Source organism: Centruroides vittatus, unplaced genomic scaffold (assembly GCF_030686945.1).
Source record: "Centruroides vittatus isolate TY-2023 unplaced genomic scaffold, ASM3068694v2 contig_900, whole genome shotgun sequence".
NCBI lineage: Eukaryota > Metazoa > Arthropoda > Arachnida > Scorpiones > Buthidae > Centruroides > Centruroides vittatus.
In genome coordinates, this window is record NW_027122591.1 from 516,202 (window position 1) to 542,967 (window position 26,766).

General features: G+C 28.4%; 1 protein-coding gene across 1 annotated transcript in view; it reads right to left on the reverse strand.

Annotated features, from left to right (window-relative positions):
- LOC136984087 (nose resistant to fluoxetine protein 6-like) overlaps positions 1-22,657 on the reverse strand; it is a 39,109-nt gene extending 16,452 nt beyond the window's left edge. Inside the window, exons 1-8 of the mRNA XM_067281013.1 lie at positions 22,245-22,657; positions 17,643-17,878; positions 17,451-17,565; positions 17,284-17,374; positions 17,117-17,205; positions 16,584-16,745; positions 16,416-16,509; positions 10,219-10,311 (exon numbers count right to left, since the gene is read on the reverse strand). Of these exons, the coding sequence (XP_067137114.1) occupies positions 10,219-10,311; positions 16,416-16,509; positions 16,584-16,745; positions 17,117-17,205; positions 17,284-17,374; positions 17,451-17,565; positions 17,643-17,878; positions 22,245-22,524 (1,160 nt within the window). The 5' untranslated portion in view covers positions 22,525-22,657. The remainder of the gene's footprint in view (positions 1-10,218; positions 10,312-16,415; positions 16,510-16,583; positions 16,746-17,116; positions 17,206-17,283; positions 17,375-17,450; positions 17,566-17,642; positions 17,879-22,244) is intronic.
- Positions 22,658-26,766: the final 4,109 nt, after the last annotated feature.

The window sequence follows — 26,766 nt, forward strand, 5'->3', positions numbered from 1 at the left end:
GTTGCAATTGTAAGAAATATGGAGAATACAGTGTCAATAGAATGAGTTACTTTACAAGTTAATATAAAAAACATGACTATTTTATTATAATTTAATAAATTTATGATGAATTCTTTCAAACAATTCTCTTTAGAATTGCTAATTTTCTATGTAAATTAATTATATTTGCTTCATTTCGTTATGATAGTAAAGAAATCTCTTAAATTACTAATATCATTTTAAAGAATATTCTTCAAAGATAATATATTTTATCATATTTTTCTTCTACCTTTGATATAGTTACGTATTAAATTTTAATATCTCTGAGTAATATGAATAATAATAATAATATCCTATAAATAATTAAAGCGAATAAAGGGTATATTGTCCAAGTACTTCTTTCTTTTATTATATCAAATGTCTTGACAAATTATGCACGTTGACGGCAATTTCCATCCCGTATTTCTATCAAAGTGTGTATATATTGTCATAATTGAATGATAGATTTTCCTTAATTCAAGCTGGTTTAACATTTCTCATTGTATTTTTCAACACAAACTTTTATAACTTATCACATTTACCTATTGTATAGCAACTTAATGTAACAAATTATACAGTATATATGACAATTTTATTATTTAATAAGTACTGTGCTATGTTGCATATGTTGCAGTGAAATTTGATCAGTGTGTATGACGTATGAATGGGATTGTGGACGACATTCTCCTGGTCGTAGTTTACACTTTCGCCATTCACACGTCATAAACACTGATCAAATTCCACTGCGGCATACTTTTTGTTCGTTAATTAATATGTTATTAAACTTAGAATATCGCTTATTCTGTTTCAAGGTTATTAAATTATGTAGGAATAATCCGTTTGACTATCGTTTAGATGCTTTCATCTAAACGAGTTTTTCTAAAGCGACTTAATTAATGTTGAACATTTACAAATGTAATTTTTTATGTAACTTCGACTTTTTTATGTGATAGAACTTTAAACGCTCGAGGCAAAGAATTTTAATCTTAGTTTTCGAAGAACAATCTTATTATATCAATTAATTCATCAATGAGGTGCTTCAAGGCTTGAAACAAACCGGTTTAGAATAATTTATCAAATCTTTTTCATCTACAAAATTCAAGATTTGGCAAAACATTATTATAAGGGAGAGCATTGAAAAGAAAGAAAGGGGGAAAAAAGAAATTTTTAGCAGGTGTTTTATTGCCTCGTTTGACTTGTTTGATTTAAAGTGAAAAACCTCGTTTTTTAACAAGGAAAGTAGACTAAAGTGAATTTTTCTCATATTGTTACATTGTATATATATATAGACTATAGGATAGATTTCAATCTTGCTCATTATGGGATGCTTCGCTAATAAAAATTCATATGACTTATCCTGAGTATCTTATATAATTCTACTGTTTATCCTAAACATCTTATTTTATTTTTAATTGGATTGGAATGAGGCAACAGAGCACATGAGCAATCTGCCGAGCGGTTCCTACTAAGAGGACTTTCAGTGGGAAACTGGTCCCTATTTAGATGCTAGACACGTGAAGAAAACCGGGAAAACTCCACGTGGAAGGCCCATATTTTTAATGGGAACAATGTCTTAAATTCAACAACCCAATTGTCTCCAAGGAATTTATTTATGATAAATTATGAGATCCGAATTCGTATCCTTCACGTAATTAGATCTAGCTGAATTAAGATCATAGTCATAAATTTTTATTTATAAGTAACTTCATCAAAAATCAAATATCAGAGCCTTATTCATTGTGAAATTTGAATGAATTATATTATTTTAGACTTTAGATTGCTAGGCGTATAATTTCTCTTTCGTATTTCTTCCTTACATATTAAATTAGAGAAGATATTATTTTCTTCCTGCAAGAAGGAAGAGACTAAATGATGTCCATATGATTTAACCTTAAAGCAGAGGTCGAAACTTATTGTAATTCCGATGAAATTTGATAAGAATGTAGGTCACATAAGTATTTGGTAAAAATGTAGGTGGAAATTTCCTCCGGCATATTTAATGCGAAAAACAAATGACGACATTCTAGTAAGATGCTAACGTTACTATAACGTCAGCATTTAATACACGTATACGTCACGTTACGTCACACTATGGAACCTTAGGCGTTGATAAACCTAATTTAAATTTTTCTATATAAAACGACAGCATGACAGTGATGAATTTTTTTCACAAACAAACTCATTGTATTGTGTAGTGGGCTCCTAAATGACGTATGTTAACATTGAATCAAAAATTGGAACCAAAATGACGTCTAAAAAATTTCCAGGAGCATATACTAGGAAAATATTACAAAATTTAATAATTTTCTAATTTATACTAAATAATATAATATAAAATTAAATTAAGCATTAGAAAATTCTTAAATTAAAATTAAGAAGATAAATATAGAAATTGTTAACAATCGGTGTTTAGGCTATACTTTTTTTTAAAAAAATCCTATAGACAATACAATAAACAATCGTATAATAATTATATACAGTAAACAATCAGGTGGTTAGCTAATAATTATATTTTTCTTCGCTCTGAAAGAGGTATAGACAGGGCCAGCTAGGTAAGGGCCTCGAGAGTAAAGCGGGGTCTTTTTGCCCTTTTTTTTTTTGAACAAATGAAAAAATATAAAATGCTTCTTTATTAATAAAAACCGGTCTTAAATAAAAATAACATTCATTTCAAAGGGAAAAGACTAGTAAGGGCCTGTAATTTTTTCGGGCCCAGGGAAAAATCTCCAGCATCCCCTCTCGACGACGTGGGTATAAATAATTTAAATCTGAATATTGAGCGATGTAAATTACAATTATTATCTATAATTTATCATGGAAAGTAATTCTAGCTTCTTTAATGATCTTAATCTTTCACATTTCTGTTACAGTGCATTATAAAACAATTTCTTTGTCATAAAAGTAATTAACGTAATGCCATGCATATGTCATAAGAAAATAATTGTGAATCCTCGCATAAATTGTTTCCCTGCGACATAGAAATTTCTTAGTAGTGAATATACCTTAGGCTATATAAAACCTTCAATACTGTAGCTACTATATTCAATTTCTAGTAGCAGCAGTACATGTATCAATACTTATTGTTTTCCTTTCGTACAGCTTCAGTAGCAGAATTACCCAATAGGAGTGAGCCTAGCGCGCCCAGGGCCTCGTCGTCTCGAAGGACCTCAAAAACTACGTAGGAAAAATATATTATGCCTCTAAACGTTTCGCACTCCAGCAAGAACAATGACACGGCTCTTAAAAACGCAATAAAATCGCCAATTTAATATAAAGTAACACTTTTACATAAAGGCCCTTATAACAAAATTGCACCTAGGGCCTCAAAGAAACATAATCCGTATTGGTCAGCTTGTAAATTAAAAAGAAAAATTGTATGCATATAAAAACAAAAGTAAACTTCTCTGGAATAAGAAGTAATTATATTCTATAAATTTCGTGTACAGTTTAAGGAGAAGAAGGTCACTAAAAGTACATCATTGTATGTACAAGTTGGGGGAAGGGGTCAAGGCATTGTCTACGTGGAGAATTTTTTTAGTGATATTAGTGGCCTACGAACTCGTTCTTACAAACCTACTTAGTAGATACACGAATTAACTAACAGAAAATATTTGCAGAACTTTTTCAAGTCACTTCTTCAATGTCGTTGATGTCCATGAACTATTGTACATGTAATTATAGGGGAGTTATTTTGCCAAAAGTAACATCATTGTATACAACTGGAAGGGAGGGAGACAAAAGTGGCTCAAAAACTGTACGCGTAATTAACGGGTGGCCCAATAACTGCGATGACTTTAACTCGTTAAAAAGCTTTGTAACTTTAAAAAAATTACAATATCAAGTTCTAGTATATAATTAAATGGTAGAAAAAAGGGCGATACTTGCATTCATTATATATGCATTAAATGTATACGCATATCTATGATGTACTGTACAGTACCTGTACGCATCTCTGTTTTTTAATGCCATTTAATTACACTAAATTTGATATTTAAAATCATTTTATAAATACACATATTATAAATATATAAAGAGTGACAATTTATAATAATATATATTCATCCTGTATGTATTTTTTCTGAAATGTGTATGCTCAGCCCTACAATAGTTCTTACAAATATGGTCACGTATCATATTCCAATGATAATTTTAATCCTCTTTAAATATAAAAGAAATCTACATGTCAGAAATGAGAATTATGTTGAAAAGTCTTTAACCTTTCCTCGATTAATCATATCATATTGTGTATTTTTGACAGTTACGCTCATAGATACAGGATTAACTTTCTCCTTTTATCTCAAGGAGATTCAATCCAACAATAAATAGTTTACATAATCCACGATACAAAAGTGTTTGGTATCGGTCATTGTGTGCAGTGGCACATTTAAAAATATGGCACCCCTAGGTCCACAATATGCCGGTGGCATTAACTAATAGTGACATTTTTTGCATCGAATGATTATATTTTATAATTTTAATTCTGTAATAATTGTACTTTTTACAGATTTTTAAATACCGAAAGGGGGGGGAAAGGACACTGCTATTGAAAACCCATTATTAGTATTGCCACTCCATTCAAGCAAAATATATTATTCATAGATTAATACTATCGAGTGATATGCCTTATTTTATACCTACTTAAAATGCAATTAATTTTTAATTTCCATTAACCCCCCCAGGTCCGGGCCTAGTGGGCTTAAAGGAAATCCGCCATTGATTAGCAATTTCCTTTTTTTAACAAACGATTCTGGACGTTGACACTTTATGGAATTGCAGTGGGGAAACGATGGAGTTATCAAAGCGTGTTACTTAATTTTAAAATGGAGATTATAAACTGACTTTATCTTTCACAAATCATGAGTAATTGACCATTTCATCCGGTAAGATATGATATAGAAGGATCTGGTTTCGAAGAAATCGTTAATATTGATAACAATCCAATATGAAATCGTTTATAAATTCCTTAGAACTTCTCACGATGCTAGATAATGCAACAACTAAGAAAGCAAGTTTGTTTCAGTCGTATGAAACAGATTTTGCTATTGGCTTGCTCAATGTTTTCTCTTTTATTCATGTTTCAACTACAAAAACTTCTGTGATTGGCCAATTTTTTAAGGGGTTGAAAAATAAAATTGTGTAATTGTTGAATTTTCATATCCTTTTTGAATTAATCTGGGAATTACGAAGGGGCGTGGTATATATATATATTTTTGTATTTAATTCGAATTGGAAATTTCACATCAAGTAATGGTTAGTAGCGTTACTGCTACAGCTAGTGTTGTTGGCTTGTTTTCAAATTAATCTCACTCAAATTATAATTATTATAATATGGACAAGAGCCAAGTTTTCAAGAAATTAAAATTAAATAAATCAATTCTGCGATTTCGTCCAACAGCTGGCTGAGAAATTCATGAATAAATTAATTTCTATTACGATTCTAAGCTGTAATTTTCTGATTATGTATATTTTTTATAATAGAAGATTAAATTGAAAATATTTAATTTGTATAGCAATATTTACGGAATTATTTAAGATTATTCTGTATGTTTATCTTTGTATAAATCCATGTAAAACCTCTATTGACAGGAACCTAAAAAATGGCCATTGTTGGGGGAAGGTGAGCCGCAAATTGTACAGATAATACAAGGGAGAAACTTAATTCATTTTTACTCTTTCGGCTCATAAAATGGGCCAGGGAAGTGGTGAGGGACGGAGGTGTCAGGAATTTTTCAGAGGGGACAGACTACCCTCCAAAAAATTCCTAAGGTTTTTCGACCGCTCGGATCCAATTCCGGAATCCCAGAAGGGTGGCTGATATCATAACCGACCGGTCACCCGGCTGTCAAAAAACATTGTTAACATGTTTTTAGGAGTCCTCTGACATGCAGAGAACTCCTAAAAAACACAGGCAGATCGTGTTTTTTTAATTGTAGTATTCATGAACTACGTTATGAATACGAAAAAAGGAACCGTGTTTTTTTGTGGCGACAAAAAATCATCTAAAACTTAATTAGTCCTTGGTGTTAAGATTGTTTTTACTTTCTGGCCGAAAACAGTGTTCTTTCTTTATATATTTTAACAGAAGTCGTATTGTTTTTAGTTGTTCTTCGCGTGTTAGAGAAGTTGGTCCTTCATTTTCTACGCGTGTTAAACGGAGTTAGTCCTTGATATTTTTTAAAGAAATATTTATTATTATTTATAACCTTTACTGACAAGTTTCTTAACCACACGATATCTGACAGCCAAACTGGCCAATCTTATCGATAATGACTGATTTTATACACTGCATTATAATTTCCTACGCGTCATTCCAAGGGCAGTGGCCGTTATTGCGAGGTTATAAATAGATTTTTTTGTGGCCGGGGCCGTTTTTAGGAGGTTATTTTCGGAAACTCTTTTTTTCGTTTGTTTGTTAAAAAAACTTCTTAAGTAATGGCCGTCATTTAGAGGTGACCGACCTTATCTATATTCCTCGAAAGTTTAATTTTACTCTCAGTAGCAATGTGTTTTCTCTTATGTGCAATCGTTCTCGTGTAATACCGTATTTTTCATAGAGAATACTTAAAACAACTATTGTAATTTTATTTAAATTTATGTAAATTTATTAAATGTATACTTTTAAATCTTTAATGAAGGAAATTGTTTTATAATATAATAACGTAATAAATTTTTATATACAATGCTTACAAAATATGCAAAAAACTAAATAAACCAAACATACGTAATCAAAATTGAATTCATTACTGTATTTTACAACAAAGAATTGGTGTAAATTAAACAGCTGCATCGTTAAACTCTATATTATACAGTCGAACCTCCAATAACGGCCATTCTTTATGAACTTTTTCGAACAAAAATGCATACCAAACAACCTCCTTACAACCGTTGTTCACAGGTAACACTATATTTATTTTCACATTTCATTAGAAAATTTACTAGCATATAGACAAAATAACAGAATATATTGAATTTTAATAATAAAATATGCAGAGTATTTGTTAATGTAACGATCCTACTAGATAATCATTGAGCTTTAGTATACAAGAACTTATACAATGTACAGTACAAGTAGTAAAATTTACGTTTATAGAACGTATAAAATGACTATATCTTATCAATGCTATTTCAATAGAAAAATTTAAACGAAATTTTGCTAGATATGGCATAAAATATTCTCAAGGCAAGCAACAATCGATAAAGAAGTAAATGCCCTTTGGAAATAAACCAAAATAATAATAATATCTAATAAATATATTACGCTATATACGGAAATAAATTTATTATTTAAATAAAATATGTAAATTATTCAAATACCAGGAAGTTTTAACGTTATAGATATTACGTTATTAGAATTTTAATTAAATATTTTTTAACATTGTATTTTTTTAAAAGAAATAATTAATTTTTGTTTTTCTATTGTGAATGTACAAAGTGTAAATATAAAAATAAATGTCAAAGTTAGCTAAGAATTTAAAAATAAAGTGTTGTTATTTATCTAAATTCTGCTTTGATATAGTGAAATTTTTCTATAGAGAGATCCTATAAAAAGCTTATATAGTCAAACCTCGATATAGCGTCATCAATTGTTTGCCTCTGAAATTGGCGCTAAACCAAAATCCTATATTTGGTAATTTAGAGATAACGAAAGATATTATCATTTAATAGTTATGAGGAAGATACATTCAAGAATATTGCTGCTGCTCGAGGGTATCGCTATACAAGAGGATGTTTGACTGTGATTCACCTGTCTAACACCTAAATAGGGGCTAATTTTCCATAGAAAGTCATCCCGAAAGTATCTCGTCTTGACAGATGCCCACATGTTGGGTAAAGAGGATTATAAGGTGGATCCTCCTCTAAACATCATTGAAATGTATTGTAATCAGATTTGGGTAGGTCCTCAAAGTTATAGCCTTGTATCTTAATTAGAAGTGAATGAAATTTGAGTTGAAAGATTTAAAGACATGATACAAAGGTAACATTATTATAGCATCATATAAGAATATGTATTCTTGAAATGCCTGAAAAGCTGACGAACCTCTTCATTTTGCCATTAATCGTTATTAGCATGGACAGTAATGATAATTTATTATTATATACTGTATTAGCATTACCTTTAAGCGATAATAATTATAACTTGTTTCTTTATGATATTTTCTCATAAATTAATCTCTCGATTTTGACTAATTTTTATGTAAAACAATGTAAATTAAGAAATATTTTAAAGGAAAAGTTATTGAGAAACGTAATCATTATCCATAATAATAATAATAATATAATCTTGCACAATATTTTCTTTATTACTTAAAATTTATGATTAAGTATTTATAGTATGAAAAAATTTCAAAAGATCATAATTAATTTCGTTATAAGTTTCTTTACGATGTTTTAAATGACAAATTTAAGTATTGTGCCTACGCTGTGTGACGTATTGATGAATGAATGTCTTGTAAGAGAATGCGTGTCAACAAGATGGATTACAAATTCAAGTTCATACCTGATATAATAGGCTAAAACGAGGTGTAATTTTACACCAGATGATAGATTACAGGGTAAATTAAATCATAAACGGTTTAAGCTACTTAAGAAACTTTATACTTTCCAATATGACATATGCAAAGAAATTCAACGAATTATGATAGATGTAATTATATATTGACGTTTTGGACATCTAATAAATTATTGTTTGATAATTATATACTGTACGTGTACATCAGTACTTTTTGAATACCCTGTATGTTATCACAGAATTTCTATTGTATGCAAATGAATGTGTAGAATTGTTACTAGTACGTAATTTTTCAATCGGCAAAAAAATAAAGTTTAGTTTCGATAATCAATGAGACGATAATACAATTTTCAATTTATGATGCAGCCAAACTTCGATTTAGCGCCACTATTTGTTCGCCTCCAGAATTGACATTAGATCGAATGTGGTGCTAAAATATATTTAAAAAATTAGCTGTAATTAAGTTTGGATTTAAAAGCCAGAGTGTTAGTACAGTAAGTTGGTTTAAGAGACCACCACCATTGTTCAGTGGTGCCACTGAACAATGAGTTTACTTCACATGTCTAAATAGGAGTCTTTTTTGAAATTATTTCCATTCTACAGAACTAAGAGGGCCTATTTAGCAAATCAATTATGATTCGGCCAGCCTACAGTTGGATGGCAGAGTGATGAGAAACGGCCCGACATATCCGGACCAACTGCCACGAAAAATTTCGCGGGGTTTCTTGACCCGTCCGGATTCGATCTCGAGTCCGCTAGAGTGACTGTGTGATTAAAACTAATTAACACTAGTAATTTGTGGCGGGATCTAGTCTGGGCAGGCAGAATTTTCTGAATTTTTTACGTGCTTAACACCTAAACAGGAGACCAATTTCCTAAAGAAAGTCCTCGGGATGCACCATGACAGATCGACAACGTGTTGCGTTGCTTTATCCCATCAATCCAATCAAACAGAGTTTCAGAGCTTGAAAGTCATTTGATTTTATAACAACAATATCGTTTGCAATGTGTAAAATGTAAAGACCCCTTCATTGCACAAGCATTGAAGAGATCTCTATTTATGGGAAAGATTCATTAACACTTTACGGGTTGGCACTACTTAGGAGGACACTGAAAAGTCCCCCAAATCGAGGTTTGACTGCACAAGAGTTATAAAAATGTTTTACATGTTTATAAATAAAATTAAACTGTAAAACTAAATATTTTAAATTGCGAATTTATTATAACTAAAAATTTGCTAATTTAAATGCTTTAAACTTCAATATAGCGTGTATAAATAAGAATGATAGAAAAATATCTTAAGTTTTGAGGATTAAAATCACAACTTAGTCAATAATAATATACTAAAATTAAAATATAGTGAAACCTCGATATAGCGTTATCTTTGTACAGCACCAATTAATACTCGTGAATGGATCTTCTCGTAACTATTAAATAATAATATCCTTCGTTATCTCCGAATTACCAAATGTAAGATTTCGCATTGAAAAGGACCTCTCAAACCTCAAACTTGTGTGTAGATCTTATTACTTTAAATAAATTTTATTGTGTGAGATTCTTCGGTTTAGCATTACACTCGATTTAGTGCCAGTTTCAAAGGCGAACAAATTGTGGTTGTTATATCGAGGTTTTACTATATATATATATATAACTTTTAATTAATTATAATAAAGTATAAATTAATTAAATACCTGAAGAGCCTTCTTCCTAGATAAGAAAGAACATAAAATTTCCCTTCATGTTGTTTATCTCTTGGAAGATTTGAAAACATGACCATAATACCACTGAAAATAATATAAATTTCCAGTTAGATAATATAAATTATAATAATTTCGATATATTTAAAGTTATAAATTCAATTTTAAAACATTTTTAAACGTTAAAATTATTTAAAAATTAGTGAAAAGTACAAACGGATGTAGGCCTATTTTATAAAAATTTCAAGTTTTGAATTAAAAATTCGCTTTTAATTCAAAACAATACGTAAATTTATCATAAATATTTCATTATATAATTATTCAAGGAACCGAAACAACGAAAATATTCTTTATTTTCTTTATTTTCTATATTCTCTAATGGAGCCAGTTATACAAAAACCACTTGCTACGTACAGTACATCATAATCATTTCGTTTTTGGTTCACGTAAATTCCTAAAATAATATTTAAATTTATTATTTGTATATTACTATAATTAAACTGTCTAATTAAACAAGTTATAAGAAATAAAACCTTGAATTTTGAGTAGGTACGACCGTGACAGTTAAAATCGTGTGGACATCAATGTGATATGTCTAAAGACTTTCGAAGAAATATTGCATAAGTAATAATTCTTGTTTCTTCATAAAGATGCAACCAGTTAAAGATACCCTGAATAATCTTTTACCATAATATACCAGCAATAATACAAGTATATTTTACTCTTCCCAATTGCATAACAATAGAGAAACACGAATTTAAACTGTTAACAACATCGAAGACATGCCATTAAATTTTTTTGCTTATATCTTGAATTTATTTATAAAATTTAGTAAATTTCATAATATTTTTTTTTTCTTTTCAAATAATAAATTTTATAAAATTTAATTTTAGATTTGAACTCTTATAACGAGTCTAGGTGAAGGTATAGCGGAATGTCCTTTAACAGGTTCCAGAACAAGTTTAAAAAAATAGAACTTTTATAGCTTGTTGTGTCAATAGATTATAATTTTAATCGAGTTAACACCAACTGAACGTTTGTAAATTTGACCTAGGAACAAGTCATTGCCTTCTGAATTTTTTTATTATTATTATTTTTTTAAATAAAAAGTGCAATGCAAACAATTATTTTAAGAGTGATTTAAATATTCAAAACTATTTCCGAGTACTTTAAATAAGTTACAACGATTTTATTCGTGTGGGCACTTTTCAGTGTCACCGAAAGGTCAATGAAACATTGAGATTTTTGTAAAGAAGAAATATTTCTGACTTATTTAACTTTAAATATACATAAAATTTTATGTATTTATATGAAATACACTAAATTATCTCAAAATAATAAGACGAATTATCAAAAAAAAAACAAAAAAAAAAACAAAATGGCTCTCATCATTCTGGTCGAAACAAATTACTAGAAAAGCATTAGAAAATTATTTTATACAGAAAATTTTATATATATAGGCTTAGTAAACACTAGTGTTGTGTTGTGTTGTGTTGTGTTACTTGCCAAGTGTCTTTGTAACACAACACAACACTAGTGTTTACTAAGCCTAAATAAGAGAAATTTAAAATGAATTTAGAATATTCGAATATATTATAAAGAAAACTTTTACCCTTATAGATGTTATAATTATATATAATTTATGAATGCTTAATTTAAATATTATATAACATTAATTTTTTTAAAAATAAACACCCATATTTCTTCCTTTTCTTTTCTTTCGAAGACACAATGTAGTGACGTAAACTTAAACACTGGGCGAATTTTTCATCCTTTTTATTCGGTTGGATTTGAGGATGAAAAGGATAAAAAATTCGCCCAGTGTTTAAGTTTACGTCACTACATTGTGTCTTCGAAAGAAAAGAAAAGAAACGAAAATACAAAACACGGTTTCCTCAAGATAGCACCCATATTTCTTATTGAAACTGTGGAATTTTTAAAGAAATAAGGAAACTAGAGAGATTATTTTTAAACAATAAATAAAAAAGTGGGTGGCCACGCGAAATTTTCAGAGTTTTCTTTACGTTAATATCGTCTAAATAAGGGCTAGTGTCACATAGAGGGAAAGTCTTCCTGGAAGCGATCCTCTTTGGCAGATCGCCCGCGTATCGCATTACAACATACAAACAAATGAAACCAATTACACGATATTTAAATCTAAAATTGCTTTTTTTTTAAAAATCATTAGTTAGATACATTAATATATAGGTAATTTATTATTTTAACAAGCAATATTGAGAAATATTATGACAAAAGTTACAACATCCAAGCTTGAGAATCACGATTCAATCGGAATGTACGTACGGTCAAGGTTTTATAAACGATAGGGCTATTTTTTATATTTAAATACGAAGAAATTCTGAAATTTTAAAGTTTAAATTTCTTAGATTTTTCTACGCTTTCGTGTTCTTCTACGTGTTTAGAAATCTTTACATAAACTTACATTTTGAAACCGCTGTGTCAATCACAATACAAAATTCCTCGAATTTTTCTTTCATTATAACTAAATATTTAAAAATTGCATAAAGGACTTTAGTTTTGTATTATTTAATAACGCATACACTTATGTTTTGCTTGAAAAGTGTTATGATTTGGTTTCGTACGACGGCGCAACACATGGATAGTAGGCTTCCCGGTGGACTTTCTATAGGAAACTGGTCCATATTTAGGTATTACACAAGCGAATAAAACTCGGAAAACTCCATTTTTGGCCAGACCCGATGGTCAGATTCGAACCCACGACTAGTGTTTAGGGGCGTTATTCACTCAGTTACCGGTGGGCAAATAATATCTTAGTGTATTTCTCTACCATATTTAGCAACTTCTGTTTGATGAAAGATACGTGATAAGATATGAATAACTGACTTCCTCAAAGGGTGTTCTCATTTTCTCACATCCTCGAGGAATAATGTAGCGAATGAACAGTATTGACCTTGACATAATATGACGTAATTTAGCGGTCAATCATCGTCACTCGTCTTTCTGAATGGGAGAAGAATTTTATTAAAATTTTCTTGAATTAGAATTCTTAAAACTGACAACGTTGTTGCTCGACTTTCCTTGCATTCTTTATTTTTTTATTCCTGATAATTGCTACCATTATCTTTAAGTCTTCAGATTAGTTTGGAAGATATTAAATGGGTGGGGGGCCATATCTCTTAAACCAATGGTTCGATTTTCCTGAAAATTTCTAGACATATTTCTACTTAATACACAAACCTCCGTGCAAAATTTCAGAAATTTTTGACAAAAGGAACAAGAGTTATTAAGCTCCAAAGTGGGTGAAAAATTCGTGCCTCCTTCAACATCCACACACTAATATATTAATACATACATACAGTATATATATGTATTTGGTGTTTTTTTGTATTTGTATTTCTCGGCGTTTCAAGGTCCCGAGACCAAAAATGTAAAAATATTTGGGGGTCATTTTTTTCGACTGATCATCATATATATATATGTTACTTGAATGACAAAATTTCTTGTACTTTTCAATTGATATTCTACAACGTAAAGTATTAAGAGGTCCAAAATAAATGCTAGAAAGATCTTTTCAAAATAAAATTATCATCTTTAATTTTAATAATTTTCTGTCTATTAAGAGGATCTTAAGAGATAAGAGCTCCTGTATTATTGAGGATATAGCCACAATAATACAGGAGTAAATATATGAAAATTCTACAAAATACACTTTCGTATTAAAAATATATATATATATATTTTATTTTTACGGTAAATTTTAAAGGAATATCGAGAAATACACCTGTACAATAGTAATTTTCTAGTAATAATAATAGACATAAATTGCTTGAAGGGTTAGAAGATTTTCCTTGATTCAAATCGATCACGTTGGTAAAGTATAATGAAGGAAAATTTTAAAATATACATATACATACGTTTAAATTATGTTATATTTACTATAGTATATTTTAATGCTAGACATAATAATAATAATAATAATACACCATAATTCTCAATTAAACTAGAAATTTATTTTATGTTGTAATATTTATGAATTATGGTGAAGGTTAGAGAAAGTATTATTCACGATCTCCATATTCTGTATGAATGAAAATTAATCTTAAACTGAGAAAAATTAATTACTTTATATTCTTTTTATGTCTTGATTTATGTTATAAAATGAATAAGGAAAATAATAATACTAAACCTCACGTCAGATTTCTATGCAAAATGGCATTAAGATCTTATGTAAAGTAGAATAATTATATATATACAACCTGCAATAAAGGCCACCTCCCAACGACGATCACCTGTGGATGGCGGCCACTTTTTCGGGAATGTTTATTTTAGAAATTCGTGCAAAATAACCTCTAAAAAAGTCATTTCCAAACAACTGATAAGTTATTATTGTTGTGGGATTTTTATATTATACTTAATTCATATAAAAACGAGTTAAAAGAATGCAAAATGAGCTATTAAGGATGCATTTCTAAGGACATATTCAAAAATATGACCTTAATTTTGACCTCTTTTATATTAATATTTAAAAAAAATTACTTTTCTATGAGTTTAATATAATTTTACTTACACGTTTATTGTTTAAATAAAATATTTTGGCGGCAATTTCAAAATTTTATATCTTGTCAAGCAATTACATCTTATTTTAGGAATGGAAAACAAAAGATTTGAATTATTACTATAATTTTTTTTTTAAATTAAGAAAATATTAAATTCGTCCTTTCATTATTGTATAATGTTCCGTTTACGTAACATTATTAAATAGCAATTTTCTATGCAATTATACGATATATTTATATTACTATAAAACGTTTTCTTTAAAAAAAAATATGAAGCAATGAACTATGCACTTAAATGACGAGTTTAAAAGGAACAGTTACTTGCTATCACACAGATACACAAAAACACATATATACACAAGGTACACAGTCAAATCTCGTTATAGTGTCCTTCTAAATAGCGTCACTCTCGATTTATTGCCAATTTCAGATGCAAACAAGTGATGTATATTAAGGTTTCACTTGTTATATATTAAGGTCGTGTATGTAAAGTACTTACGACGAAACATTGTTAAGCACTTTATAAACTCTTCTATATCTTTACGTTTTACATAAATATATATACAGTATATACTGTATTAGACCTAGAAACGCATGACACTGCTGCTAGTGTTGGAATATACGTTGTATACGGGGTCAGCTCGGTCGGAACCCGTTTACAGTGTACTTATAACTGGCTTATTTGCATGTATGGAACTGAGTGCCTCATTACACGTTTTAAATTTTTTTTGCGGTTTGTATTTTATATTTATTTTATTTGTTTCAATTTTAAATTTTCGTTAGGTTCTCCCCCCCTTATTGATGCTAATGCGCATTGTAATTAAATATTTTGAACCTGTCATCTTGGTATTCCTCATAACCATGATAATTAATACGATAAACCTGTTTAAAAAATAAATAAATCATGCAAAAATTGGCATATTTTTTGTTTTATTTTTCATGTTTAAACCTTGATTTTCTATTATTAGTCTAAATAACATTTATTTATTTATTTATTCTTTAACTTAGACCCACTACTTTTTGAGTCCGCGAGCCACCACTAAAGTAATTAATAATGTAATTATCTCAATTATAAGTTTCCCTCCTTAAGCTTTATCCATAATTTATAACGTTATCTTAAATCTGTCAATATGTATTTAATTACAGACTTTCTAAACCCGAAACAAGAATTTTCCTAGGTTTTCTCTCCTCAAATTCCGATTTAATTTAATCGATTAAAGATTATCATTGAATTTAGTATATAATCGATTAAATTACGAAATAATTATATTAATTTTCTATAATTTGTTTAATTGAAATCATTAATTAACTACGAAAATAGATGAATAAATTTCGTAAATCTGGACTTATACCACACAATATCTTAATTTTTGACTCTTAGTGCCCACAAAGAACTTTATAAAAACCTGAACCCACTTTATGAAGGCTTATCGTGGGTTCAGGTCACAATATCCGGATGGTTAAGAGAAGAATCCGACGTATCCGGAACAGACTACCCCCAAAATTTCTAGGTTTTCACGTCCCTACGGATGGATTTCGAGTCTTCCAGAGTGGTAGGTTGGCATCTTAACCTTCTCGATCATCCGGCCGATTAATTTTTATTTAAATATAAAATATTTTTATTTATTATAATTAATAATTAAAACAACAAACCTGAGTAAGAAAAATGAGTCTATGTATAATGAAGCGTGCAAAAGCAATTCCGCGGGTGTATAGTTCGGTAAACTGAGAATATTTAAAAGTCCACCTGCAAATTTAACCATATGAGTTCATTTAAATTCCATAAAAATAAGTCATATATATAAAAGTAATAATACTTACTGAATATATCCAAATCAAAATTAAATAACGAATAAATAAGAATCAACAGTACACATGAAATAAATCTGATGCCTTGTAATGCCGATAATTTCTCATGATTGGATTTCGTTAGAGATTTTAATGAACTCATAATAGAAAATGCTTTCACGTACTTATCTGCAGCTGAAATTTAAAATGTTCTAAATAATTTATAGTTAATTATATAAATCTATTACGTACTAAAACATAGAATAGACGAAACTTAATACTAATTACAATAATCCTGTTAGTGTGTTTTTAAACACCATAAAAGCTAATTAATAAAAGATTTAAATATATTTGGTAATATTAATTGACGTAATTAGCTTTAAAATATTATTAATATTTTACTTTTCTAATTGCATACGGTCATTATAGAAATTATGTTTAATCACGCATTTTGACCATTGTTCTTCGAACCATCATCAATTATCAAAGCGTTTTAATTATTATATTGTTTAAAATTTACAATAAATATCTTTATTTAATTATAATTTAAAATATAAAGCACTTACCAGTTTTTATTTTGAAACATTCGCTCATCATAAGCCAATGCCATAGAGTCGCAATTAAAACAATTAAACCAACAGCAGCGATAGAATATCTGATTAAAAATATTAATATATATTTTTAAAAATGAAACCACAAAATAATTAATTTATAATGGTATAAAACATCTTACGAGCAAACATGATGAACAATATCCAACTTTTCTTCGGTATAAACTTCGCACCAATCAAGATTTATTTTTATGAAATCGGTACCTTCTTGCACTGTACAATACATTTAATTAATGTCAAGAAAATTATACAATAATTAACAAGCATAAGACACTGTAAAAGTACTCACTATAATCAACCACAAGACTTATATCTTCCTTGGTACATTTATCAGGTATGCAAATGTCATAACGTAAAGAGAGATTATACATGAGATGAGCATAAGAAGCAATAAAACGTACAACCTGTAATTTTATTTTTTAAAATTACATTTCTATTATATATTTTACCGAATAAAGATATTATTTAAAAAAAATTTTACCGTGTCTTTTTCTTCGACGAAATCCTTAAAAATTGGCATAACTTTTTGCAATACAATCTTATCTGGTTTCGGTGGAAGAGCCGGTTTTAAACTAATTGAACAATATTGACCTTTAAAGTATTCTTTTCCACTTTTTTCGTTCTTTGAAACTGTATTTAAGCACTGTTCGTAATTACCGTACATTGAAATTGTACCATAAAATATTCCAGGGAATGGTTTACCAAATGCATCTAACACTAAAAATAAAATTAATATTTAAATTCATGCAAATTTCTACATGAAATCTAACAGATTTGCTCATTAAAACGTAAAATTATAATTTAAAATGTTTTACAAGCATTTTTACTATCGTTTAAAGATATATTTGAAAATATAATAATTTTTATACGATGCTTTAGGTATTCTATGGGCATACAAGAGATCTTACGCATTAATCTTTCAACTGCAAACGTCAGAATTTTCAAACTTGGCCTTGATGATATTAAGAGGAAAACCTTGCACACTTGACAATTCTCCAATTATAATTAAAAATAATTATTCTTTTTAAAATTTTGTATACGTTAAAAAGTGAAAAATTCGAAAGTTTTAGAATTAATTTCGATTTTATCAATGCTACACTTAAATATATTCTATCTTTACAGTCGTTTTTGCTACATTTAATAAACGATTTTTTTTAAATAGAATTTTTAAATAACTTAACCAAAATATTTAAGGTTTTATAGTTTTTTCGTGTATTTTACTTTTAAAAAAAGTCTCTATCAGCTTTCTGAGCACTCAGAAGGCCTTTTAACAAGCTCATCCTAGGTTCGGCCAGGCACACAATGGGGCAGGACAATAGGGAAGTGGGGGATTGATATATCCGGAATAGACCCCCTTGAACAATTTTTGAGGTTTATTGACTGTCTGGATTCGATCCCGGATCCCCAGAACGGCAGTCTCATAGCCTTAATTTAACCGCCTCGGGTATTCAATCACCTTTTACTTTACTTAAATTTGTGTCATTTTTTATTTTCATTTATAAAAACACGATGACATCTATATTAAATCTAAGGAATATTAATTAAATGAAATTAACAGCAACGCAATTAAAATTCTCATCAGAATTAATATATTGTCCTTTAAAGTTAACCTTGAAGTGACTTTCTGCTGATTCTTTATTTAAAAAGATTAAATACCACGAAATTAAAACATAAAAAAAAGGATGAAATTGGAGAAGAACCAGAACTTAATAGCTCTACTCGACATCAATTTTGCCTATTATGTAAACCCGTGCTTGATACTAAACAGTATTAGTCGATATGGACAATAGAAGTCCAATCGAATAACTTGAATCCAATCGAATCGAAATGCCAAATTAAAAATCTAGCTTTATTTATACTTTTCTTGTGCTTCAAAAACAAAATATAAATTCTCTTAACATATATTTACACACAAAATGCCATAAATAACTGGCATGTATAATAGTTAATAATATCCTTAAAGCACAACATAAAAATAAGCACAAGAGGACCACAAGAACACCATTATAACTGCACTACTCCACAGAGTAATATACTTAAAGCATATTAGAAATTTATGAATTATACGGGTGTCAAAAAAGCATTTAGTAGATGAACACACCATACTTTTTCATTTGCTCTTTTTTCTCTGTGCATACTTTTTTTTCCATATTCGGCTATGGCCGCAATGAGACCGAGTGGTGAAGGAGGAGGCCCGACATATCCGGGATTTCAATATACAGTCAAGGAAGCTAGGAATTTTTCTGGGTCCGGAGAAAATTTGGGGGTTATAGCTATCCCTATAAATTAATGCATGTTATAAAAATAATCCAACAGAGACCTGGAATATTTGAGAGTTTGCGACTCTAAGACGTGAAAATGGAAGGAAGATACGTGAAACACCTGTAAATATCGTAATGAAGATTTGGCAAGATTCTCTCTTTTCACGTCGAGAAAGCCAATAAGTCAGTCATGATACTAACATACAAAATTGTTAATATCTCAGAAATGGTTAAGTTTTCAGCCAATGTTTTCTAAAGTCTGGTTTTACTCGGTTTGGGACGTGCCATCTACTATATAAATGCTTTCTAAAACATCATATATTAAATAGAAAGTACTAGTATACAAAATAAATTTTAAATTAAATTAACCATATATTAAAGTTTAATCTTCATCTAAAGTTTATCTTATGAACAGTGAATATATTTTAATTATTTAATATTTACTGTAGGTATTATTTCGTTGAATATGCAGAAAAACACCTTTAAAATCTACACATTAAAGCAGTCAAGATCAAAGGAATATTTGATATTTATTATTCGAGTTAAGTGGTTTATATAAGATAAAATATAAACAACTGATGCTCCTTTCTGTATCATTTTAAACTTTTAAAATTAATTTTATATTTAAAGTATTATTTTTTTTTAAATATTAAAGCAGCGAATAAAAAATTTAATGCTTTCAGTATTTAAATAATAAATTCCAGAAAAAAATTAAATCTAAATTTAAAAATCTAGTTTATGTTAAAACTAAAATGAAATTTCTTAAATACAAATATATATATATATGAATTTAATTAGAAAGTTGAAGGTTTAATAGCGACATTGTAAATGAACATTAATAATAAAACTCATTAAGAAGAAACAAATACCCTAAAACAAATGCTAAAAAACAAAATTCATTTTCATCCCTCGGGTAAAATTTTTATTATTCGAGTAAACAAACGGCTGACAGAAACATTCCGAGAAAAATCTTCAAAGAATCTTCAATGGATTCTTTAATTTGATGGCTCGAAAATAGTTTAAATTATACATTTTAAACCGGAATATTGAAATTGCATGAAAAGGAAAGACGGATACATGCGTAAACGTGGATTATTCCGCTATTAGAAAAACGTTCAATAACAAAAGGAGAAAGAAAAACTTGTCTCGTGTCTTAAGTATCTTGTAAATCCTGTATAAAACGGACAAATAATCCAGTATCTGACATTGTAATTCCGTCTACCTTCCTCGTTTCTGTAGTGGGAAAAAAATCACTCACTCGACCTTGAATGAGTAATTAAAATGGTGTTTTTATAGTATTAATCCATGTCAATTTCTATATCCTATTTCTTATATGAATTAATTAAACGTTTATTGCATGTTTAAATGTAGTTAAACCTGTGTGTGTGTGTGTGTCTAGTGACTTACTTATACACAAAGCCCGAGTAACGCGGATAATGAGTAATATTTGAGTAAAATATCTATCTGTTATGTACAAAAATTATTAATATTTACTTAAATAATTGCCTTAAACCTTAATCTCATCTTAATCTTTTATAAAATGATATACCTTGACCAACTTTAAACCATTTTTATTGCTTTAAATGATATCTATAACTCCAAGGATATACGTCGATAAGTTAACCTATCTTAATACAACCTTGATTTAAAAATTGTTAAAGTTTTTTTCTGTTTTTTCAGTAATGGTTTATCGCGAAAGATAATACAGAAGGTCTTGAACTATAGGAATTTTGGGGGGATTAAAAAAACCTTAATTACGTCTATAAGCATTGTTTATGTTTCGCAGCTGATTAAAGCTTGCCATTGATCATATAGGTTACATTAATATTCATATTTTAAATTATTCAAATTAGAAGTAGTTTTGGACGCTGAAAATATGATTTTTAGGATAAAATTTCAACGTTTAAAATCAATCAAATGGATCAAGGTTCTGGATTTATTTTTTGTTTAAAATAAAATGTCGCCGGATCACGACTTCTTCTTAATCTTTATTAGGAAAAAGCATATTAGTAATTTAAGTTATATTTTAAAATATAAATGCCAAAAGAAAAAATAAATCAACAACTTTTAAAAGGAAATATATATATACATTATTCAAGAATTGCCAATTTCATAATAACAATAGATTTAAGATAATCGAACTTCGTACTTAAAAATCAAGAAATTTTGAATTTATCAATAGATCTTTGTCAAAAAACTGCACAATAGGATAACTCTTACACGTCTGCAACTCAACTAAATAATAAAATTACGAATAAACATAATTTTTTAATATTTAAAACGTAATATCAAAGGAAAGGAAAGTAAGCAACTCCCTTTATATTGACAGGAAAGTGAAGCAAAAACATAAAAAGTTAATGAGTATTCACGTTAACATTGACACCAAAAACACCTTTAAACTCATAGTAACTGTCAGTTTAAAATCTTTAAAAGAAATAGTTAAAATATAACAAACATAATTCAGCTGTAACGTCGCTAATAAAAATAAATAAGGTAAATGCACGTTTAACACTAATTTAAACGTGGTAAAACGTAAATTTAGAGTAGGAAAAATTAGTCAAAATGTAAGAGAAAGTGTAATTTTTACATTCACGAAGCGTTTTTATATCATTAATTAGTGTAAAGACCCATATAGATGTACAGAAATGACCGTATAGAACTATATAAAATGCGAGTTTTATGTGATTTTACGCCCCGCGCCTGAATAAAAACCAGAAATTTATTTTTAAGCAAAGAGAGTTATAATATGCAAATAATATCCTACATTTTTTATGTGTTTGTAGATAAATAAACTGAATTTTCTTTTGTATTGTTCTACTTACGTTCAACGGCCGACATTTTCAACTTTCTCAAATCGAATATCCAGCGCATAATCGAACTTTGACATCCGGAAGATAACTTAATTTCCGAGATGAGCCTCATTCCGTAAGGTAATATCATTTTTACAACAGAATCGACGAGTTTACTCATTGATTTTTCACCTTGTTTCCATATCTCGTAAACTTTTTCTTCTTCGGTTAAATTACGATTTTGTATCGAATTACCGTAAACGTTCATAAATAATAGGAAAATAACAAAAGTAAAAATCATTTTTCTCCACATTTTGCTTTAAAATCTTCTCGTATATTCGGTCGAATTAAGCCTTTACGGATGCTCCCCCTAAGAAAAGTAAGCGGTGAGGAATCGACCACGTGACTGGCCCGTAGCCAGTTTTCAAGAGAATGAATGCTTAAAATCAGATGCTGAGGAGTTTGCGCGTAAACTCATTAGCGAATGTTCAAGGATATTACGTGCAAAAGTTACCGGTTTATCTGGATATTTTTTGCGTTTCCACAACCAAGGTTTTCTTATTTGTTGCGAAAATTTGGCACTGAACATTATACACACGCGTTCAGAATAGTGTATTAATATTTGAACATTTAATGTACAATATCGTATTCACCGATATATTGAAAAATCAATCATAAACACGTCTTTCTTCATACTAAATATGCATTTTCCTGAAAAGAAAGATGAATTTTACATTAATTTTTCGCTAAAAGTTTCTTAATAACGAAAATTTAAAAATACACACGTATATACATTAATGTACAGATTAAATTTTAATTTTTTTTTAAAAAAAAAATCTGATTGAATTTAATTTGAAAAATCAATCAAACTTTCACGATCAATCCCCACGACCTATCATAGAATTGTGTTATTCGATTCTAGTAATTGTATTGTTTTCGATATTTTATATAAAAAAAATAGTAATATACTATAATATAATAACATATAATCGTCTATAGAATTTTGAATTGTTCTTTCTAAGCAATGTACAGATAAAAATTTAACAATAAAAACCCAATTTTATTTTTAAAAATAATTTTTCCTAAACTTATATATTTCTTAAATTAATTATTTATTATTATAATTAAACCTATATACGTACCGTATACTTTCTAAATTTAAATATTTCCTGCTTATTTACCCGTCCTTAACCAAATTTCGTCACCTAATACACTTGTGACATCAGTAGTATCATCACTAAAGATGTACTTTTCATGTCCATTTTAACCTTGTAACCAACGTCTAATTTAAAATAATAAAAGACATTCAATGAAATACACACACATTAATGGTCATTACTTATTTATTTATTTTCCTCCTTACTTTTTATAGAACAGAAAGAAAAAAGTCTCCGTACTAGGAAACGTGGGGCATAAGAAAAGTATTGCCGAGTATGCAGCAAGAGTAACAATTTCGTGAAAAAACGATGGGTAAAAATTAGCCGAAATTGTCATGAAATTCCTTTTCTCGAAGTTAAACTCTACAGGAAATGATTCTAGAATATATGCATAATTATAAAATAATTAATTGCTTTGTTTAATATAAAATATAGAAGTATTTTTATTCATCTAAAAAAAACAAATCTAGCAGTTTATAATTGTGCAATATTTCCTTTAGAGTTATTAAATGGCTTGTATCAGATTAAATTAAAGGATAAAGGAAAAAAATTGCTTATGTTCTGTACAGTACAGTACAATTATTATTGATTATCTGATAATTCTTAATATATATATATTTTTTTAATTTACACATTTCAAATTAATATATATAATTATTTTGGATTTTATACAGTTTTGTAGATACATTAGCTTATATTGTAAATATACCTTATTCATTTTCACTCGTACTCATTAAAGAATAATAAAGATAATGGAATAAGTGTCATAAAATGTTAATACCAAATGTTAATACCGTGCTTATGACTATAATTATACTATATTTTAATATTTATTTAGCATATAATCTATACATGTCCTCAATGTTTCTATTTTAAACATTGAATTATAACAGATTACTTGTTTAATAATGGTTTAAAAATTGCTAAAATCAACAAAAATTCGACAATGTCCTTTATATTTATACATTTTAAACGTAGAATTTATATAAATAAATGTTATTACATTAACACACATATATACACACAGTAAAACGTGTCCAAAATGGAACCTTAGTAAAAAGGAAACCTGCCTAAACGGAAAAGAATTCCTCGTTACCATGCGATTTTCTGTGCCAAAAAAAGAACCTGTTTACAACGGAAACCTGCCAAAACTGGAAAAAATATTCGGTACCGTGTGAATCCGGTTTACACAGGTTTTACTGTATAATCATTTGTTTAATATTACAGTCGAATCCCCTAAAATGGCCATCTCTAAACGGCAATATTCTCAGGTACGGTATGTTGCATACAAAATAACCTCCGAACAACGGCCACCCACTGACGTTGGCCGTTGTTCACAGGTTTGACGGTATATTATATAATATTAAAACTATTAAATCAATGAATATTTATAACAATTTTAAAATAAAGTATAAAAATTTAATTAAAAATCCGAAAAGTGATTCATATTGAAAGACATTAAAACAATAACATTTTATGACCTTATAAGAAATTTATGAAATATTATTTAATTTTTACAGGAAAATTTGATATTTTTATTTAAAAAAAATTATTATTAAATATATTAATTTGGTTTTTCCTGCGAGTAAAGGAATTTAAAATATTTTTAAATGATATTTTTAGCATATAACTCTCATTTAATTATAATTTACTCTAATGTATTTTAAATTTTACATTAAAAAATTATACAGTAAATTTTATAAAATATGAATAGAAATAATTATAAACTAATTTTTTATATTATTTTATTGGGTTTTTTTTTTTAAATTTTTATTATCAATCTTGAGAACGTAGTACGCTGCTTAAGCAGATAATAGGGTAAGTGTGACAAGTTTTATTAATTGTAAAGCCTGTACTGCATTTAACATGGAGTCAAATAAACTAAGGAAATACGTAACTTAATTACCGTAATTACTTCCCTATAACTGGTTACTATAAATGTCTTCGATATTGTTTTTCCTATACCTTTCCAGTACTTACATGTGTACACTGTTACGAGAGTAACGCTAATAGATTAAATTTTTCGTATTTTAAGTCAACATTTTTATAAAAATGATTAAAATTTACATAAAGTTAAAAAGACTAAATTTACTGAAATATTTTCTTCTATAAAATAATAATTGACGTCGTTAAAGGCCATGAACGTACGCTAGAAGTGGCCAGGTAGGACTTTTAGAAGGTCCTATTCTGTAAAACTGCAGTAATTAATAATAAAATACTCGATAAAGTATCCTCATTCAACGCTATCTAATAGTATATTTAGCTGCAAAATGTAACCAAATCTGGTATTGTATTGTACATTTCGGTTAATACAAATATTTCCATTAAAAAATTAGTACAAGAACTGGACAATGTGGCTATTTTTGGCGCTGCGAGCGAATAAAAACCTAGTTTAATTTCTGAAGACACTTAAAAAGTGTGATTTTTCGAGTATATGTTGCAAATTTGGCAGCCCGTTAAGGTCTCTGTATACCACTAGTGTCACGTACAAATGAACTGTTTGCTGTTTGCAGCGCCAAAAATGCCGTAGTGGTGAGCTGCAGTACTAATATGTCTTCCGCGTGTCCTGATATTTCACCATATTTGATTGCATTTGAACTGCTAAACATCTTTTAGTTATTAACAGAGGTTATGAAAAATTTCAGTTTCTAATTTTGCATTCTGATAAACAATGCTCATTATTTTATAAAATAGCAGCATTTTAATGCTATATATATATATATATCATTTTATTTTATTTTATATTAATTCAGTTTCGTTTATATCATGAATTAATTAATCGCATACACGTACAATATCTTGGCAAGAACACCCAGGAATTAATACTCACAGACACACACAAGCTGAAAATACCAAAATAATGTTTAAAATAAATAAAAACTTGTCCTTGAATCAAAATTCCAACATCAACATCAATTTTTAGGAAAAATAGCAAAATATTTTGTCATTATTTTATATAATTAAACTAAAAAACACAATAATTTAAGATGAAAATTAATATACATATATATATAAAATAGCCAATTAAGAATATAAAAATATATGTATATTTTACTATAATGAGTTTTTTTATATCATTATTTTCTGAGGAAAGGTGCATTATGAATAGATTTAAATAAATCAAATATAATTTATGACTATTTATTTTTTTATATAATTTTTTTTTTACGATTATTCTTTATTATAAATATCATTGTTATAGCTCTAATGAAGTATAATTCTCAGAATTGCGATATGTTAAACATGTACTCTGTGTTGTTAAACAATTTATATTATTGGCTATTGAAAGAATTAAGATACTCTGCTTAAGTTTTTTTTTCTCCCTCTTCTGATAAAAGATAACACATAATAAATCTAAACTTAACCTACAAGCGATGCTCATTAAGTAAAAAGGAAAA